We start from the raw sequence: 21,358 nt of genomic DNA, 5'->3' as shown, positions 1-21,358 counted from the left end.
AACTCGGCAGAATCCAGCTGTCCCACGTGGCAGTCACCTGAGGGCTCCACTTTGTGTGTCCCCAGTGAGGACAAAAGGCGAGAGTCTCCAAATGTCGGGAGCTGAAAAACAAAACTGTCGACGTTTGAAAACGCTCAGATGGGGCAGTCCAACCAGTTCCAGTCAGAAATATTTGTAAAAGAACCCCATCCCCCGCAAAAACAAAACTCACAAACTTGCATTGTCTCACAGGAAAAAAAACCCCAAACCCAACGCTGAGAAGTTTCCTGACCCACTCTCCACAGGTGAAGGAGGCTTGCCAAAGGTTTCCGGGCCTGGCCCGAGCAAGCTGAGGCCCGGGCGCCCGCGGGCGGGGGCAGCGCGCTCGCTTCCTCCTTCCGGGCCCCCTAGCCCCTCCGGGCGCCTCGCTCGTGCTCCGCGGGCGCCGAGCCAGGCCCCCGCCTCCCCGGGCCGGCTCGCTCCTGGGCTCGCCGAGGCGCCGGGGTGGGTGCCGCCGACGCGGAGCCGCGTGCGAGGGCCGGGCCCGGCGCCGCCCCGCCCCTCCCCTCCCGGGGCTCTCGCTGCCCCACGCCAGCCCCGTGCAGGCGGCTCCGGCTCCGCTGGCCCCGCACGGCGGGCCGAGCCACCCCGACCTGACCCGCGGCCGAGCGCACAGCCAAGGCCCCGGCCCCGGCCCCCGAGGGGGGTCGGGGTCCCTGCAGCCGCCACGATGAGCAGCGGCGGCGGCGGGCGGGTGGGCGTGAAGATGGAGGCGCCCTTCTTCCCCGAGGAGGGGCTGGAGCTGCTGCCCGACTTCGTGCCGCTGCCCGGCTTCGGCGCCGGCGGCCCGGGCGCGGAGGCGGCGGCCGGGCACAAGCTGCTGCTGGGCGCCGGGAAGAAGCGGGACCTGGCGGCCGCCTCCCCCGCGCCGCTGCCGGGTCCCTTCGCGCTGCGGCCGGCCGGGGCTGGGGCCGGGGCCCGCGCCGGCGCTGCCCTGCGCCTGCTCCCCGCCGCCGCCCCCCCGCCGGGCGCGGGGCCCCGGGGCGGCCCGGAGGCGGCGCTGGTTGCGCCGGGCGCCCCGGCCGAGCTGCCCCTGCTCAAGCTGCCGCCCGCCGCCGACCTGGAGCAGCTGCTGATCCAAGGCGCCGGCCCCGGCCCCGGCCCCGCCGCCACAGGGCCTTTCCTGTACCGGCAGCAGGTGACGCAGGAGCAGGAGGGCTTCGTGGACGGGTTCGTGAAGGCGCTGGCCGACCTGCACAAGCAGAACCAGCTGCTGGGCGCGCCGCTCTCCCCGCCCGGGCCCTGCTGCGCCGCGCGGCCCGCGCCGCCGCCGCCCGCCGCCGCCGCCGACCCGCCTGCCGTCTACACCAACCTCGGCAGCTACAACCCCGCCGGGCCGCTCAGCCCCTCGGGCGGCTCCTACCCGCCCGCGCCGCCCGGCCTGCCCTTCTCGCCGGCGCTGGCCGGGGCCGGAGCCGGGGCCGGGAGGCTGCCAGCGCGGGCCCCGGAGGAGCCGCAGACCGTGCCCGAGGTGCAGGCGCCGCCGGCCGAGGCGGGGGGCGCGGGGACGCCGCCGCCGCCGCCGCTGTCGCCGCTGGACGCCGAGAGCCAGGAGCGGCTGAAGGCGGAGCGCAAGCGGCTGCGGAACCGCATCGCGGCCTCCAAGTGCCGGCGCCGCAAGCTGGAGCGCATCGCGCGGCTGGAGGAGAAGGTGAAGGCGCTGAAGGGGCAGAACGCGGAGCTGGCCGCCACCGCCAGCCTGCTGCGCGCCCAGGTCAGCCAGCTGCAGGGCCGCGTCCGCAGCCACCTCTCCAGCGGCTGCCACATCAACGCCGCCGCCGCCGCAGCGCCGCCCGCCGAGGGCCCCGCCGAGCCCGCCGCTGCCGCTGCCGCCGCCGCCGCCGCGCCCGAGACCAGCGCCTGCTGAGGGGCCCGAGCCAGGACGAGAAGGGCCCGGCCGCCCGCAGCAGCGGGAGCCCCCCGGGGAGAGCTGTCCCGCTCCTCGCCCCACGCCTCTCGGCTCTGTGGGGCCCGGGGAGGCCTTGGGCCTAGAGGTTAGGAGGGGCTGTTGACAAAAGAGCTGTTCAGGACCTAGGCTGAAGGTCGCTGCTTATTTATTGATGCCTGGAAAGGAAGGACGCTGGGCTCTAGCCGTCTTGTTAAGGTATATTTATGTTGCACTAGCACAAGGCTGTTTTGTACGGGGGGGGGGTTTCACTCTGCGAGCCAACTTCCAGGGAGGATCCTGCCAAAGGAAGGGTCTTTGTGTGGAGGGGGGCTCGCTTTCTTTCTTTCTTTCTAGAAAAAAAGAGTTTTATTGAAGAACAGGAGAAGTCTGCAGAGATTTCAGGACTAAAAGCGTTCCTGTTTACAAAAGAAATTCAACTTTATTTCCCTGCAGATAGCCTATTTTTTGAGGCACCGTATGGTGTTTTAATATGTTTATTCGGAGCTTGGAAAAGCCAGATTAGTACTTTTTTATTTCCAAAAGTGTGTGTGTGTGTGTAGATCTGTATGATCTTGTAATCTGTGTCTCTCTCCCTCTCCCCTCGGTATTGATTTAAGATTTTTTTTTCCAAGACTGCCTTGCTACAGAGCTTTAATTTCCTGTCAGAAGTTTAGGTTGACTACACAAGTTCTCAAAGCACTTGAAAGGATCTAGTTTTAAAAGCTTCGTCTTGCCAGAAGGAGGTTCTTCTACACAAAAGTTAGGCGAGAACAAATGAACTGTATTACCGGCTCAGCCAGAAGGAGAACGCTTTTCTAGATTGTACGCTCCGCATTTCTTGTGCCAGTGCAAACTTGGGGCATTGATAGTGAGTTAGTTATTGAAACTTGAAACTTTTTCTGGTTGTTGCCTAAATCTTATTTTTGTAGTTAATGCATAGTAGTGGAGGAGGACAAGAGCTTCACTTAGGCTTTTTCTTTCACTGTGTACATTCCAAGTGTGCATGCTCTTTATTGGGTATAGCAACAAGTCAGTGCTATACAGAAAAGGGCTCAGATTGTTTGTTTTTTAGCTATAATAATTATAATGGTGATCCATTATGTTTGAATAAATCATAGAAACATAACGGAGAACTAGATTTATTTTTTCAGAAGAAATCTGTATAAATTTTTTCTTGTTCTATTTTATTCTAAATAAACTTTTCTCTAGGGGAAAGGAAAGAGTTGAAGTTAGAATGGGAAGTGAGTGCCTGGGTGGGAGTCCAGTGTGATCTTTGTTTTCTTTTTGCCTAGATTTAACTAACGTGGAGGGGTGAAAAAGGATCGGTTTCCTCTGAGTAGACACAATCCTCAGTCTTTTTGGTATGTTTTAGATAAATGGCTCAAGCACGCTGCGGTCAACTTTGCTTTTTAATTACTTCAGCATGCATATTTTGAGCACGTGGCCAAATTTGCTTTGAACAAGTCCTGTAGCTTGCCATGCTTTTAAATTTAACTTTCTCCATGAACACTGACAGTCCATTCAACAGGAACCATGTCTGCAGTTAAGCCCTGGGCTTACGCAGAGTGGCACTGAAGTCAGTGCAGCAACGTGGGAATAGATCTGGCTGCAGGATAGGGCCTGGCATAACCCCTGGAACTGTTGCTCTAACACATTTGTTCAAATTTTGCACTTTCCCTTGGAACGCAGCTGGGTGAGGACTTTGTAGCAGTTCTCAGGAAAAAATGTTGGGGGAGATACCTGATGCTTGGCCTGTTATTGCTTATTCTGTAGATGCTTCTCACTCTTCAGAAGTAGTAGAGTCCTAACAGATGTCATTCCGTAGTACCTAGAGAAGGGTATAAGCCTCATTGTAGGGGACCCACAATAACCCTCCCTTCAAAATACTTGCAGAACTATAATACATGATCAGCATAAAGACCCCTTGAACTCATCACCAGTAGGGCCAGAAAACACTGCTTGTCTTCTCTGCAATCACCTTCCTGCCATTTGTGGGAATGCCGGAGTAGTTTTATAGAATAAGCTGTCTCTGTCAACAGATTACCATTCTTGTTGATAATTTAGTCTCCAAGATGAGCTCCTTTCTTTGTCAGTCTGCTTGTTTACCACCTTTTTAAAGTGGGCTAATGTTCTATTTATTTCCTCCTCAACAGTGTATAAGTATGTCTTTCTCAGTGGTAGCCAAAAATGCTGCCAGTGGGAGTGGCAGCCAAAATCTGTATCATTTTTGTTGCTCTCCTTCCTCCCCTGCCAGTTCTGAAAATTCAGAGAAAATAAAGCTTATGGTGCTTTTAATCACAAGGTTAGGGCTCAGCTACCACGTTTTACCAGTATAGTGCATTAGCTACAAGTGTGAAAAGATCCATGCCAGCGGTGTGACTCCTGGACGGACAGAAGAGCGCTCCTCTCTCAGCTGGTGATGTTCACTATGGGTGGGGGGAGGGAGGGCACCTTCTGTCAGCATAGCCTGTGTGTTCACTAGGGGCTTTGCTGACATGGCTTTAGCAGCAGAGGCTCCATAGTATACACAACCCACAAGCGTGGGATGGACTTGGAATATTTTTACTCACTCAAGTGACTTAAATACTTGTGTCTTATTTTCCAAAATGATGGGTGCTTAAGCATCTTAGTGAAATGTCACTAAATTTAGTGAGATGCAAGTGCTTTCAGAAAACTTGATCCCTTCTTCTATTCTTTATACACGGCACTGTGCAGCTGCCTTCCAGATAACAGCAGTCCGAAACCCACCTGGGAGTGACAGCAAATTGTGAATCAAATAATGACCAGTGTCTGTGTTCTTCATTATTTTCTATTTATTGTTTCCTCATCTGGCTGTAGGAGTCTTTTCTCATGAGGTTATGAAGTCCTCTGTTCTCATCTCTGAGGGCCACTTTGAAGTTTGCTTGTGTGCCACTAACAACAATGTCTTAAACTGATACTTTCATTTAGTTTTAGAATATAAAAATAATTTCTCTCCTGTGATCTAGTTAAAACTTTCATACAGAGCAGTGTTTGTGGGTTTCAGTTTTCACATGGATGCCTTCATATCCACTTGCTGTTAGTGAGTGAGTAGCTGACGCTCAGTCTGTTTAGTCCATATTGGATCTCATGTCACTTGACTAGTGGGAGGAGTTCTGTTCAGTCCTGCTTTACTTGGGCAGAGGGGTGGGACCTGTGGGCAGCTGAGATGCTATGTATAAGCTCTCTGCATGTATGTCAGTAACTCACGTGATTTCATTGCTACCCACAGTAAAATGGGTACTGATGCATCACTGCTGATATACCAGTGTTTAAGTGGTTTCTTTCATGGCTTTGTTTTCCCTTTGGGTAGAACCTTTTGGCGGGCTTGGATCTGGGCTCCGAAACAGAAACACTGCTTTTTTTCAATGAGCTTGGTATTGGGGAAAGCAAGATGGGAGGGAAAGTGCTCATTTTGTTCTAGATTGACTTTCCCTGTTGGATCCAAGTGAAAGGCTGTGTGAATTGTGATTTTGGTAAATAAGTAGGTAGATGGTACTCTTCTGTCTTCCACACTCAAATGTTACAACATGGTGTTAAGCCCTTGCCTGTTAACATTTACTCCTAGAGATGTTAATGTTTTGGGTCATGAAACACATCTCCTAGCATTTTTCCAAGGGAATGGAGGGCAGGCTTCTTTTCAAGGCCATAGTGTTGAAGTACAGTTTGAGCAATTTAATTCTGCCTGTCCAAAAATGGAATGGCAACTTTAACATAGATACAGCATAATCCAGGCCATAAACCACTGTTCTTCTCTCTTAAAAAAAACAAAACAAAACACTGCAACAGTTGTTTTGCAGTAATGGTGGCTGCATTTTATTGCTGGGTGGAGTGCCCCAGAAACCTTTTTTTTTTTCTTCATGCATTTGTATCTTTATATGTTCCAGTCTCATTTTACAAGCTTACAGATATAATGGTCTTTATTTCAAAATATTTACATAGGTCCCAATATTAAATCCTAAGGCATTTTGTAGAATACATTTGTCAACATGGAGGACTTGCTGGAAATGGTTACTACTTTATTAGCAAGCAACTCATAATCCATGGTACATTTTTAACTAAATGGTATTTTGTATAAGACTTGGTGGCATTACACTTCAGCTACATGCTCAGTTTCCTGTATGTCCTAATCATTAGTCACACTGAAGATGGCAATTGGATTGTCATGACCTAATTAAATGTTAGGTACAAAATCCTGTTTGAATTTTTGCCATTTAGTAGCGTCTTGGCTTTTCTTTTCTGTTCCTGAAGTTAGGTGAAAAATTAACTGTTGCTTGCAGATTATTTTTTAGCTTCTGAAAATTCCGGTTTCTTCAGGGCCTTTGTCATAACCTGCAGGTTTATTTTATATAAATCTATTCTGTCTCTCCCCCCTCCTCCCCCCTCCCCCCCCCCCCCCATTTAACAGTTTTTGTCCCTTTTGGGGGCTGTTGGATGCTTCGACTGTTCTTTCCGTGATTCTCAAACTTTTCTCCTTATTTTTACCAAAAAATGTTCTCTCTCATATTTTGATCTACAAAAGACACCGGCATTTTCCAAGTATTTTTAACTGGGTGCAACAGTGACATGATCAAATACTAAGTACTCCCCATCCTGTTACTCTGATTAATGCTTCATTTGATCAGCATCATGAAGCGAGACATGCTACTCTTCAGATACGCTCAGTGTTTGTCAGAAGCCAACATTTTAAAAGCACATAGGAAGAATGATCAAAGGAAAGCAGAATTTTGACTGAAAAGCTTTCACTGCTGTAGAAGATAATACCAGAAATTCGACTGCAAACCTTGCAAAGATACAGCCTCTTGCTGCAGGGCAGCTTGAAGATTTAGTGTACCTGACTTATGAGGTTCATTCAGGCTTGGAAGTTCTCTTGTGGCTGAAGAAATCAGTTGAAATACCCTCATTTTCAGGAAGATAAATCTCAGCAAACTACATCCAGACTTTTAAGTCAAGTTTATAGAGAGACAGTGCTCTGGGCAAGTTGGCGGCACTTGACTGGGAAACCAGACTGTCTCGTGGTGGACAGGAGCTGCTAAACTTCCAAACACTCTTGTGCCATTCTTCTGAAAGTGTTCTTTTTCCTATCATGCCAGTCTGGCCTATGAAATGACTTGTAACTCATTCATTCTGCTAAACTGTGTTCTGTATGGTTGATGCTGGCTCAGGAGTAAAACTTTCCTTGTGGCATGAGGCCTTACGCAACATGTGCTGATTAATGTTAATTTCAGAAAACACTGAAGAAGTAAGAGCCCCCAGAACAGTGGGGCAAATATCCCAAACCCTACAACTTGCAACTTGAACTGTGCTTCAGCAAGCTTTGCATTGACTTTGTTTAGCCATTGTTTCCTATCTGCCAGCTGTATCTTAGGTCTTTTGAAGCTATTCCCAGCATTCAAAAATATAGCGTTTCTATATGCCACTGATAGTCAAAAGATGAATCTCCATTGGTGTGTAAGATGCAGTAAAATGCCATGCCCTTGCAGCCTTCACAGTGGGATGCTGCCAATTAAACTGTAGCTAGTAGGCTGCAGCCACTGGAAGCAATCAAGCTGCCAACTTTCTCCTCTGTTGGGGGTTTGTTTTTAAATATGAATCCAAGTGGTTGGCAAAAGTGTAGACAAAATTCAATATTTTCACACTGGTACTCTCAACTTCTTGTGCCATATCTGTGCTTTAAATGTTGACCATTCAGATCGGATGCCAATTGACCCCATCATAATAATAAAAATGTCCAATTAAAGCATATGTATATTCAAATGTAAAACAGCAGTGAAGACTGTTGTTGGGTTTGTGTGTTTTCTCCCCTTTACCCGTAAAGATGTGTATTGACAAGGCACACACGCAACTGCTTTTTTTTTCAATTGTAGTGAATACTGGGGTATAATACAGGGTCTTCATAAAGTCCTTGTGCACTTTTAAACTTTCATAACTTAGGTTGTGCCCAAGGACTTTATGAAGACCCTGTATGTGATTGAACTATGCCTTCCATGTTACAGCAACCAAATCCAGTTGTGTTGGACTGCCAAATCCTGTGTCAAATCTTTGTTACTTTTAGTTTCTCTGCCATATAACAAAAACAATTCAGTACTGCTGATTATAGTATTAATTGTTGATACAGTCTTTTTTTATTGTAAAACCCTACTTACTACTAATATCTTAACTACTGCAGTTCATGTCTCCTATTTGCTGAAAACTGGTCACAGTAAACAGTTGCAGTGCTTTGGCAATTAAATAGTTTCTTATAAGTATGTTGCATTTTTGAATTGACAGAATTCATAGCTGTGAATAGTTGTGAATTCATTTGTGACGTGCAGTGCAACAGTTCTTTGTCTGACACCAGAATCGTATATTGTTGCAAATGGAAAGTGGTCCTAATTTTAAAAAATAGCCCAGACTTAAAATAGCTTCTCTAGAGAAATTGTGTAATGGTTGCTATAGATATGCTTTCAGAATATGACTGACTGTGAAGTATTACTAAATTGTACTAAGTCTGAGTAATTTTACCTAGACAACCAACCTGTGAAATATTGATTGAATATGGAGAATGTCTGTCACATCTAGAAATCAAAAAATGGCTGTGGAATTCAAGGTTGGTGTCTCTTATCTTGCTCATACTTTTGAATTGAGTTGCAAATCCTTCTCTTTCCCTTAACTGGAGTGTGTTTTATATAATGTTTCACAATCTTTCTGGTGAGCTTCCTTCCTTCAACATCAGTGAGGTAGGTGATCTTAAGCATTATCTTGCCATGGCCACAAGCTGCAGCAGAAGAAATTTCAGTTGGAGATTAGGAGGAACTTTCTTACCATGAGGTTAGTCAAGTATTGCAACAGGCTATCTAGAGAAGTTGTGAAATATCCATTCCTGTATGTTTTCAAGAGCAGTTTGGAGAGACACTTGGGTGGGATGGTTTAGTCAGAGATGTGATCCTGGCTTGAGCAGGGGCTGGACTAGATGACCTCATGAGGTCCCTTCCAGGCGTATTTTCCTGTAAACCCATGATCTCTCTTACAAATAAGAAGAACCAAAGCTAGAAGACGTTAACAGGTAGGCTTAATGCTAGAACTCATTTTCTATCTGGATGCCAAAACAAAGTGGCCTGATTTCTAAAAGTTCAGCAACCAGCAGCAGTAGTGCAATTGGGGCACCATCCCCAGGCACTGATTTAGAGAGTGCACTATAATGAAGGCCTCCTGGGGAATCTGTGAGTGTAGGATACCCTCATCCCCTCCTAGAGCAGCTGCCACTTGTCTTCCTGTGGAATTTCCTTACCACCAGCAACTAGCAGTAGGGTAAGTGGCAGCTGCAGTAGGGAGTTGTGTGAGTGCCTACCAAGTTTGGGAAGTGCTGTCTCAGGGCACAGACTTTACTAGTAATGTCTCTGACTGGTAACTGGAACTTGACAGAATGGTATAAAATCTTTATTTTTTCCTTTACCATTGGCTTGGCCTGAGACCCATCATAGGTAATGCCAGTGCTGGACCAGAGAGGTCTGTTTACATGTATATAATTTTGCAGTCCTACAGGTTGACAAGTGGGAGCTTTACATCTTTTTAGAAAGGGGAGATTTGCAGCTGCCCAATGGGGAATGCAGCACTTCTATGGATGTTTGGAAGCCAGGAGGATTGAACCAACCTTAAGATTGTGTGATGTATCTAGATACAGAAAAGCCATTGTAAACTGTTCAAAATATTATGCATCACAATGAGCACTCTCTAAGGGTGCCTGAACATGTTGGAGCAAACTCACGTGTTCAGCATCACACATTTCAAGATGGCGGAGGGTGCTTTAAAACTTGCTGAACGAGCTTTAGTTAAAGCTCCCCTGTAGCCATTTTGAAATGCAGAATGCTGAATACAAGTGATGCTGAGGCATTTCAATTAAAGTGGCTGTCCAGCAGCCAGTCTAATTAAAGCACCCCCCACCCTGGAGCACATGTATAGATGCCAATTGAAACATGGCTTTACAGGTAGAAGGAGGATATAGGAAAATTCCTGACTTTTTTCTCTGAAGTACCTTCAGCTTTTTTTTTCTATGACCAAATATATTGGGGAATATTTAATGTGGAATATGGTAATATAATTGGGATGATATGAATAATCCAATAAGTCAGTTGCAATTTTCCTTGCTAACACTTCTCTCCTTTTACACCTGAGTGGGGTTCTTGATGGAAAAATGGACTTGGCAGACTTGGAAATGATGATGTAGATTTTTCCTGCAGCTTTTGTTTTGTTTTGTTTTGTTTTGTTTTGTAAATATCCTTTGCAAGAGGAAGATGATTACTTAACTGCTGGATAGGAACAACTACAATAGGGGTTAAACACAGTTTCACTATAGAGCATCAAGAAGCATCATGACCACAAGCAATCAAGATCTTTGATTTCCATGTGTGCAAGATGGTACTACACAGTACTTTCTCATTCCCCAATGGTGTTTCAGACCAGTGCTACCTCAAGAGTTTTGTCAGTCAGTGACTTGTCATTGCAACTTCCTATAGCACTTGGAAATTCTGCAAGACTTCTGGTTTTGAGATCCCGTGACAGGCCGGTATGTCTGTGATAAGCAACATGGTTCCCCACATCCCAGAAAGCTGAATGAGTATGTATCGTATTACGTTTTATTATTATTATTAAAGAGGGAATAGTTCTGTGAATTAACAAGCTTGAAATAGTCTCTTCAGCTGAACTTACTTAATACCTTTCTAGGTTTTCCCCAGATAAATTTGATGCTCCCCCTTCCATATTTGAACATCAGCTTTAAGAGTATTTTAGTCAAGGGATTGCTTGTTTCCTTATTTAAGTATTTTCTATACTACTTATTTCTGGGAATTCTGCCCCTCTCTGTTGTGTTTGATGACTGTAATTTCATAAACTCTTGATTTATTTGACACGATGGTAACCATTGCATCGCAATTAATCAGGCAGCATCTGAATCTGAATGCAAAACTGATGAGGTAGAATTCTGCTCTCTAGTAAAAGTCAAACCTTCCCTTGGGATCAACTCTGGAAGGCAACTACACCCTGACTTTAAGGAAGCTCTCTAATTTCAAGCCTTTCCTGTGTGTTATTCCTTAACATCTGTTGAGCATTGGCTGTAGATGGAAACAAGTTTTTGCTAGTCCCTTGAGGGTTCCTTTGTATTTAAAAGATTAGATATTGGGACTTACTTAATGCTGCTCCTTAGCAACACTACACCCCAGAGTTGTTTTTATTAGTTGCAAAGTACTAAATGCAGAAACTTTTAGAGTTACTCTAACCTGGGAACAATGAGTTAAAACAAATTTGCCTGTTGAGTTCTGGATGTTCCCTGAAGTGGCTTTACCACTGTGGCTTTTTTAAACTTGGGGTGGAGGAAGAGGAATAACCAAGTTAATTTTTAAATGTTGCAATACTGAATTGTGAAATTACTGTCTTTCACATGTCCTAACTGAAAATGATCAGGCAGCAGCATTCTGTGATTTATACTTGGTATGCACAGGAGGTTTACTTAGGAAAGGGATCCATTAGTTTTGCAAGGCCAGAAGAGGATGGGAAGAATAATTCAGTACAAAGTGGTTGTAGAGATTGCTCTGGGATAAGTGCCCCTGTGTGTTGTCTTGGATCCACTTCTACTTGAGCTTTCTGAATCATGGTAGACCTAAAGCTGGAGGGTTAATTAAACTCTGTACAGATTCATGCCTGTACAGATTAATGAGGAGACCCCACAACTTGATATCAAACTATGTTCAACTGGTGGTATAAGAAGTTTCTCCACTTCTCCTGTAGTGTAGACAGGCAAGTAGTTATTGAGAATTCTTTTCTGCTGGGCTCTGTTCATCTAAGGTCAGTTGTCAAGGGCTTTCTGAAATTTCTTCCTAGGCTGAACAGTTTCCCAGTGTAAGGATGTCAGGAATTCACTGACTATGTCATATACCTGGTAGGCATTACTGTAGCCCTTACTCTAGGTGGAGCCTGTTTAGTGACTCCTGTGAAGAGGAGTCAGTGTTTGGGCAAGCCCATACTGGTAATTATGAAACTAGTTATTATACAGCATTTTCTGAGCAAGAAATAGTTTAACTAGTCTGGTTGCACATGCTCTGCAGAATGTCACAGCCTTTGTAAGCCAGCACTGCAGAAGTGATGGGGCTGGATAGAACATTTAACATTGCATGTTTTTATTTTATTTTTTTGCACAAGGTTTCTTACTTTGTAAAACTGTAAGCTTTGCAAGTTGTGGGCCTGGAGTCCTATTAATTGCAACTGGAGTCTAGGGTTCCTACCCTCCCCCTAGAAAACAGTGTCACTTTACTCCAGAACAGATGGGCAGTAAGAGTCTCATTCTCCAGAGTAAGAAGCATCTCCGCTGCCTCCCACTTAGCAAGGCTGCTGACTACTATAAACTATGATTTTGTTCAAAAGCTAAAGTATCCACAAAATCTTTCATTCCCAAAAGCAGCTCATATATAAATGTAGACTACAAGCCTCTATTTTTGCAGAGGTTTCAGACACATAATGGGAACAACTGTCTCTCTAAATGCGTGTGTTCAAAATAAATTGTAGGGAAGAGTATCTAGTAATCCTTGGCAAGTCAAGTTCTGCTCTGCTACTATGACAGTGTAAACAGAACTGATGGGTGGTGGCTTATTTCTATGCTTCTCTTGATTCTTTCAAGTTTCATATGTATTGTACCTTCCTATTTTTTTGCATTATTAAATTATTGACCAGTATAGAGGGCTTCACAAACAATTTCTAGACCTTCCTATCAGGAAGGATTTTATTATTCAAGCAAATAAAGTTGAGATCTTTTTAAGAATGTAAGTTTGTAATTTGTGTGGTTTTAGATATACTCAAGGGTTCCCAGTTCTTTTTGAGTATTTTGGAATTCTGATGTAGAAATAACTTCTGTTCAGGCAGCGTTCTTGTACATGGACCAAGCTAACTGCTGAACTGACTTTGACATCTGAGACTCCGTTTTTGTTCAGGGCAGATTTCCACCCCCACCCCACTCTTTACTCCTCCCTGCCCCTGACAATATCTGGCCGACCCTCTACCATGGTAAAATTCATTACTTAAATTACTTAAATGAGTGGAAGCTACAGGACTTAATAAAATTCAACTGAGGATTGTTGGACTTTTTTTCATATTACTATTGCAGACTAAGTACTATTAGAATCAAAATATTTACTATTCAAAGTGGAAAATATTGGTTGATAATTTGCACTTGATTAAATGTAAAAGTTTATCTTAATTTAGTGCTATGTGTAGAAGCATACTGTACCTTTTTGAGTTGACTGTAGTGATAAATTCATGTTTACAAGGATATTCCTGGTTTCTACTGATCAGTGGTAGCCTACTTGCTTTAAAAATTTAATAAATACTGCCAGCGATCTTGGAATAATTGTCTCAGTCCTACTGCTACTTAAGACCTATGGGAAATTTATCATGGACTTGAAGGGAAGCAGGACTGGATTTAATGCCTTTGTTTTAAGCACTTGTGACTAAAAGGCGACTTGCCTTGTGCTTTGTCATGTGCTTCTGTGTATTACAGAATTTAGAAATCTGCTCATTATCAGTTCGTAACACTAGGACTTGTACTGAGATTCCTTTTTAAAAAAACTGCAGGTTTAGATGTTTTGGAATGTATAACATTCATCCTCGTGCTGGAATTGTTTACATGCAAAAAGATTACATATTTATGATTTTTGCTATCTACAATGTGCAATTTTGTACACGTGTTTTAAACTAAAAGAAGAGTTTATAAGGAAGATATTGTATGTAAAGTAATTGGCCCTGGGTATTATTTCTTTGATATAAATATCTGAAAGAATAAAATTGCTTTATATTCATATCTTTTTGCGTTGGTATTCCTTCTTCCAGTGGTAGTCATTTTGTTCTTGTGCTTAGCAGTTATTCCAGCGTGCAGTATGGTTTGGAATAACTCCTGTAAAAATGCTGAATATCTTCCATATACAGTCTGCACTTGTCATAGACTCAAAGGATTGACTTTAAAAAAGTCTGACACCCATTTAACTTGACAAGTTCCACGTTAGTAGTAAGTGAATAGGACTATAACTGACAGCATTGATTAGATTCAAATTCCATTTATCATGGCCACTGTCTCTGCTCCCTTAGCATATCTGCTGAATAAGGCGGCTCTCCTTATGATCATTCTCCTGACTATAAACTATAGATTCTGTGGCCCCTGTGACGTGTGTGTCCCTGGTTTGTGGCCTCTGGCTGCCTGAAAGTTGGACAGCCCTGTTGTAGATAACCATGGCTTTCTGATTTACAAGTCTTTCCTGACTGAGTATAATAGCATACTAAACCCACAGATTGCTAGTAACATGCTAAGTTAACACACACACTCAGGCATCTCATGCTGGGCCCGTAAACTCTGGTGCCTGGAAGATTCCCAGCTCACATGCACAAGATCCAGAGAGAATGGATTTTCACTAGGTCTTGGAGAGAGTGAAAACGCTGTTTGTTTCTCCTGTATGGGATTAAAACATTTTTTTAATGTTAGACTTGCAAAGTCAACATTGCACTGTTAATTCAGTCCTTTTGGTACATGCATATTGATAATAGTTATTACATGATTGCATTCTTTTTTTCATAAGTGTCCTGCCTTATTCAGCTTATGGGTAGTTAATATATACACACATGCACACAATGGGTTTTTTAAATTTCCACATTCAGTGTGTGGCTCCAGGCCTCATCTTCCACATGTTGTTCACAATATGAAATAACTGACTTCCTTCTGGCTATTCCTATGCTGTTTTTGCTATTGCCTTGGTGCTGTTTGAACGTTGAGGCATAGTTAGCCCCGTTAGTCTAAAGTCAAGCAGAAAGCAGGGTAGACGTTTCATCTGATGAAGTGAGCTTCAGCCCATGAAATCTTGCGCTATATATCTATAAAATCTACTTTGGTTAGGCTATAACAGTGATGCTCAAGGTTTTTGCCCTGCAGGCCAGATGACTAGTGTAGGGCCAGTCTGTGGTCTGGATTGGGCCCTACGTGCTGGGTTCATACCCTGTGCTGCCCTGTATGCTTGACATAGCACACAAGCACATGTAGCAGATCTGGCCTGCAGGCCAGGGCTTGAATATACCTGGTCTGTAAGTTGAAAATCTACCCTGCCTTCTCTCTGAACATTATCAAACCCTAGCCTTACAACATTCTTTGTAGATGAGACGATCATATTCCTACTGGGAGATTGTGGTACATAAACTGAGCCCCAAATTGTGGATTAGTTAATAGATTAATGCATCTATTACTTTTGAGTGTTAAATTTGGGATGCAGGGTTTGATTACTCAGAAGACAGCATTGCTATAGCACTTCATATTGAAAACAAGGCAAATATTTGCAGGGATGGCAATCTCTGACATCAGGTGGCACCCCTGTCAAATTATAAGTCCCTTCTCCAGAGCATGGTACTACTATAAGCTGGTGAAAAGTTTTAAGAATTTGAATGTGAGCAAAACAATGTAGATTCTCGACTCATGTTCTTAGACCACCCAAGTTGTGTTACTTGAGTCTTGAACCATTTCTTAAAAGATTCATCTGGAGACAGGCAGTTAGCTTGAGCCATCTGAATAGTTCAAGTTTTGCAATGTCCTAAGCCATTGCTCAACTTTTCTGGCCTGTAGGCTGGATGAGTATTGTGGGAGCTGTCCTACACGGGATCAGTTGATGGGCTTACCCAGTGTGGGATTGATGGCCATCCCCAGCCCCATGCTCCAGATTGGGGCCCAGCGTTGGCCCTGCACATCAGCCTGATCCAACCTGCCATCCCAGCCACGCATGCTGGCTCAATCTGGTGCATGGGACCATGTCATCTGGCTTCAGGGCTGGAAAACTTTGTGGCTGGGGAGTGGTATCAACATGAATTGCCACTGCTCCCCCACCACAAAATGTATGAGCCTGTTGGGAACCCCATGGACTAGATCAGTATTTCCCAACATTTTCCAACCCAGGGTATGCTTACATTAATAAAAATGCTCTGCAGCACACCTGTTACAGTATTCCCTATCCCCACACTGGACTAGATGACATGGCTCTATGGGTTGGAACAGGCTAACGGGCCAGGTTTTAGCACCACTGTCCTAAGCAATCAATATCACAAAATCTTCTAGTACCCAAGACTGGGAGACCTAATCGTAGTGACAAGCAGTACTACTATCTGCATCTGCAGCAACTTCATGTGTGCACATGCATTATAGCATTATTAAAGGCCCCCAGTGCAGCAGCTCCCAAACTACAGCTTGTGAGCCCAAATGTGGCTGAAGCCCTTGAAGACCAGCTTCATCAGCCCTACAGAAGTTCACTTATGCTAGTTGGGCTTGAACCACAAATGAGGCATGAGCCTGGAAATGGGGCTGCTGTGGAAAAAGATTGGGCACTGCTGCTGGAGCAGAAAGTTGGTTGAGGAAGAAGAACAGTCTTGCAAAGAAATTTTCCTTTTCTACCTATGTATGCTTCTTCAAATCTGTCTGGTTCTTTTCCTTAGCCCCAAGAGTAGTAACATTATTTTTTAGTTTGAGGATTGGTTCCAAGAGAGATCAAATTGGCCACAAGATTTTAAAGTACCTCAGCTTCCCTCCAAAAAGCTTTCACATCAGTGGTCCTTCTTGGCTCTTTTCCTAGACAGGTGACAGGCCATCATCTCTTCTAGCAGTTCACATTATACTCTGTGTTTCACCTCTCACTTCCATCCTCAACTGAGGACTAGATAAATATCCATTCTAAGAGCCTACCAGATTCCCCAAATAGTAGCTTCTTTAAAAATGGCCAAGCCCCCACAGTCCCCTTCCCCCTCTCTCTATGTATAGTGGTCTTTTGTGTTAATTGTGGAGAAACAGGGATTTAGGGATATTTTACAGAGTGACTGGGTTTTTTTTCTTAATCAGCGATTTTTCAGTTTTCCAGTAGGTGGTGGCTGCCCAGATGACTGTGCAGGGGGCACACATGGCCAGCTCTGCAACCACAGCCCACTGGCAGCTGGCCCAGAGGGGCAAATGCCTCTACTTGCTGGGCAGTCCCCATCTGAGTTTGGCAGCTGTGCAGCAGGTCACAGCCAGGCAGCAGCCCCCACTGCCAGACTGCTGCAGTGGGTAAGAGAGTGCAGGGAACTCTCAGGGGTGCTTCAGTAGTCCAGCTGGCACAAGGGGTAGTGTCCCCAGGTACCAGCTGGCCAGGCCCCAGAAGCTCCTGAGCTACTTGTCTGGGCAGCTTTTTGTACTGATATGGCCAGGACAGGGCAGTTCCCAGGCTCTAGCTCCCCCTGGCTGCAGATCCTGGAGGAGCCAGGCAGGGTTATTTTGCCCCAAGTGGCACAACTTGCACCACACCAAAGTGCATACTCGGGCACGTGCACTAAGGCAAAAAGCTCAAATTTGCACCACTTCTATTTGAGCTGCTGTAAGCGCACGTGCCTGTGTCTGTGGACGTACCCGAAATGTCCATGGCTTCTTCAGCTAGTACTGTAAAGAAACCTGGCTCATTTCATATACTAGTTTGCTTCTGACAATGATGGCACATGCTTCTATCATTTCATTCTGAATCATTTTGCTAGTGTACTTTGCACTTTTGGGCACATTTAGTATGTATTTATGCAAAGTTATGTCATCAGCTTGGCAATGGAGACATAGAAATGATTAGAAAACACCTTCAGATTTATTCTCACTGTGCATATCACCTCACCATCGCTGTTTTTCCCTCAAAGTGGCAGACATTTTTACCTACACACAGTATAGCCTCTGTGACAGGTAGGTGCAAGTTTCTTTCAGTTTTCTTCCATTTGTACACTACCTTGCTTTGTTTATTGTGCGTATGAAAGTAAAAGTCCGCAGTGGTGGAGCAGGCAGGTGAAGCAAGAATACTTCAGAATGGCCGCAAAGGCTGATGAAAGCTGCAGCAGAACAGAAACCTCCAGTCATTTAGGTTTCCTTGCCATCAGATTGTTTCCTTTCTGTGAAGTATCATGTGGTTGCTGATGCACAACAAAATCCCCATGTTAAAAGAAGACTTATGCAGGTGTCTTCCTTCAGTAGCAAGTACTACAGTGATGGGCTAAATCCATTGTCTAAGAATGTCTGGCCACCTTACAACTTTGTACAAATACAGTTACTATATATGGAGTCTCACCTCTCTTCCTATTAGTTGCACTGCTATTTCTAAACCCCCTTTACCCTGCACTAATGTAGGCTGCATGGCTAACTGCGTGTTTGAGATTGAGGCAACATATACCAACTAGGTACCATGCAGAGGGTCCTATATTCTCTTCTAAGTCTACAAGGCCATGTAAATAACTACAACTTATAACAGTTACTAATAAAGTTGTTCACCTCCTATATCTATTGAGGCAAATAGCAGGTACCTACGACAAAAGACACCATCACATTTGTCACTGTAATATGTGAGTAGATAATTCATCAGCTGTGCATGATTCAATTTTTGCAAGTTCTTCTCTGAGACTTTATGCACAGGGAATTCATAGCTTGCATTAGGGGTCCAAAGTTGAGTAAGCAGTTTATAGTTGATTTCATCACTTAAGCAGTTACTTAGACGGTAAGCTTTCTGTATGTCATAGTCACTGCAAGTTTCTGAAATAGACACAATTTCCTTTTGATCTGGCACTGATGTTTGATCTTGACGTTCAGCAATAGACTCAGGATCTGGTGGTTTCCATGTTTCAGTTCCAGCTCCAACAGAGCAATCACTTCCCACTGTTGAAGCACAGTTCTTATAAAAATGACTGATACCAGTCTGTTCTTTTTCTTTTCTTATTGATTTCAGTCAAAGCTATGACTCTACAAACGCACCACAGAACTAATACCTAGAACAGTACAGTAGAGAAAGGCAAGCAATACAAAGAGTTGACTTCATACTTAACTCTCAGCCTCAAGAACAGGGTCCGAGTCTTGTTGTAGCGGTGATGAGCCAGGAAATGTTTGAGAACTGATTTTTGTGATAGTTTTAATTAGACCAACTGTATGGTTGGATGAACTGCTGGACAAGCTTTCAGGCATCAAGCGCCCTTCTTCAAGTCACCGTGTCCCAAATCAGCCCCAACTTTCCAGCTGGTCCAATCAATGCTATCAGAAAAAATCTTTACCTCAGGAACTAAATAGCAAAATGACTAAGATCTATAAGATGTGAGACTGCAACAAGTATGGCAGGAGTGTCGTAAAGGTGGCTGCAGAGTCACATGGCTCTGGGACACGGTAAAGTCCTGCCTTTAAAGGCAAGTTAGGGCTGTCACTGCTGCTGTTCTATGTGCAGCTACAGGAGAGGTTGAAGTGTGGAGCCCAGCTGGCCATGCATGTGGAAGAGCTATACTCTGAAGAGCATAGCTCAGGACTCTATACTGCTTTGCCAAGGAGTGTCAAAGATATGCCCTGTGGGCCAGATTTGACTCTCAGACCTCTATTGTGCAGTTCACAGTGCTGCTTGTGGGTCTCCGGCCAGGCTTGCACACTGTGTGCAGCACATGCTGGCCTCAGCCCCATATGCTGCATGTGTTGCACAGAGCTGGGCTGCCCACAGAGCCACAGCATACGGGGACAATTTGTGGTGTGCACTGCAGGTGTGCAGGGCTTGCCCAGAGCAAATAATGCTCATGCCAAACCAGCTCTGCACACGAGATCTGGGGCCAGTATGGACTGGGCCCACAGACCAACCCTGCATTCTGGAGATCCCGTGTGCTCTAGATCAGCCTTGTGTGCAGTACACACCCTGGACCTATGCCATGTGCCACGCATGGGGTTGGGGCCAGCACTTGGGGCTGGATGAATCTGACTTGGCCTATTACCTGTTGGCTTCAGAGTAGGCAGCTACATTGACCAGGTGGATGGAAAGGGGATGGGACTTCCCCTACCTGCCCTGGCTCAATGACACTTATCCCACTCCCTGTTGCCTTGTTGTAACAGCTATGCTGGCCAGGTGGAGGGAAAGAGGGGTGGGACTTTCCCCCACAGCAGCACAGTGCCCTGGCTCCTGGGGATCTGCTTAGGGATCTGCACTGCTTACCCATTTATCTCTCATCTTCCCTTCTCCTCACATTGTCTCATGCCTTTCCCCCCAGGCTCCTTCTATAAAGGAAACAGAATCCAGGCACATCAGGTTCCCCCTGAACAGCTGCTGAGTGGAGCAGGAATCAAAGGGGGGATGTGTCTGCATAACTGTGCCCCCTCTGGATCTGCCCCTGCCTCTGACACCCCTTTTGCTGTGGCTGCTCCTGGTCATTCTCCTTAGTCCTGCCTCTACTTCCTACCTGCACCTCATTAAGCTCCTGCTCTATCTTCCCCAGGCTTGGGTATTAGCTTCCCCTCCCAAAGAAGGGTGTTTGTGTCCTCACCCCCATTTGAATTCAGTCTCCTAAACTCCTGAATTGGGGGGTCTCCCCCTCTTGCTATTTTAGTTACTTTACCTATTATTTAATATATTAAAATCACCCTGAATCCTAGATAAGTGAACCAGTCAGTCAGTTGCAGATGAAGGGTCAGATTCCCCATAAAAATCTTTGCTACTTGTCATTGTTCTATCCATGTCAAGAAGCTGGAAGCTCCGCTTAGCAAGTCAGCTACTCTGTGCTCTTCAAGAAAAGCATAAAAAAAAACTTGCGTGACCTGGTGAATGCAACCTCAAAAGCCTGTGGGGTTTTTTGTTTTGTTTTGTTTTTGGTTTTGTTGTTTTTTTTGTGGTTAAATTATTTAAAGCTGACAGCACATTTCTTCAGCTCATGGACAATACCAAAGGGCGGTTCTTTCTTTGGGTTTCTTGTTGACTATTGACGTATGAAATATTTGATGGTTTAAAAAAATCCCCTAAGGAAATTCCCAGAGAGAAACTGTATGAAGCTACATTTCAAGTTAAGAGATAATATTGGTAATGCAAGGGTAAAACACTAACAGAGAAGTGTAATTATCCCTGCAAGCATTAGAAATACAGAAACTTCAGAAGGAAGGCTGAAGAAACCCAGACATGTTCTGAAATGAAAATCCATGGCAAAGGCTTCCGCTTGCCCTAGCAATGCTGTACCTTAACTCTCCCCTGTAGCAATGCTCTACAATAACCTTGTAATTTAGCGATTTTCCTGTTTGTGGTCTCAGATTAAATGAGGCTTCTTTAACTTTTTTTTCTTTTTAATGCATCATTTCAGGGAACAAAATGAAGTTCCCAGCTGTTGGCTGGCTGGCAGGCTCTGCTAAGTTTGTTAAACATAACTTTTCTCTCTAACTCAACTCTGATTTGGTGCAGGTCTTCCCTAAGTTTCCCTAGATGTTTACTTACTGATTATTTTGAAATATTTACCTTGCTGTCCTGTAGAGCTGGCTTTTGGTTTGCCATCCTGAGGGAGAGGAAATACTGTAGATGGTTCATAGTCAATAGTCATTCTAGTAACTGTGCAAAAGAGAGTCCAAGCACTGTGCAAGAG

At 44.9% G+C, this 21,358-nt stretch overlaps 1 protein-coding gene across 1 annotated transcript; it reads left to right on the top strand.

Moving 5' to 3' along the window:
- Positions 1–567: 567 nt before the first annotated feature.
- LOC149868641 (transcription factor JunD-like) lies at positions 568–13,769 on the top strand. The gene has a single exon (XM_090038954.1). The coding sequence runs from the start codon at positions 710–712 to the stop codon at positions 1,904–1,906; it is 1,197 nt and encodes a 398-aa protein (XP_089895080.1). The 5' UTR covers positions 568–709; the 3' UTR covers positions 1,907–13,769.
- The last annotated feature ends 7,589 nt before the right edge of the window (positions 13,770–21,358 follow it).

The sequence above is a fragment of the Crocodylus siamensis genome, chromosome 3 (genome assembly GCF_052110815.1).
Source record: "Crocodylus siamensis isolate JL-2025a chromosome 3, ASM5211081v1, whole genome shotgun sequence".
NCBI classification, from domain to species: Eukaryota; Metazoa; Chordata; order Crocodylia; family Crocodylidae; genus Crocodylus; species Crocodylus siamensis.
This window is presented reverse-complemented; position numbering and strand designations above follow the sequence as displayed.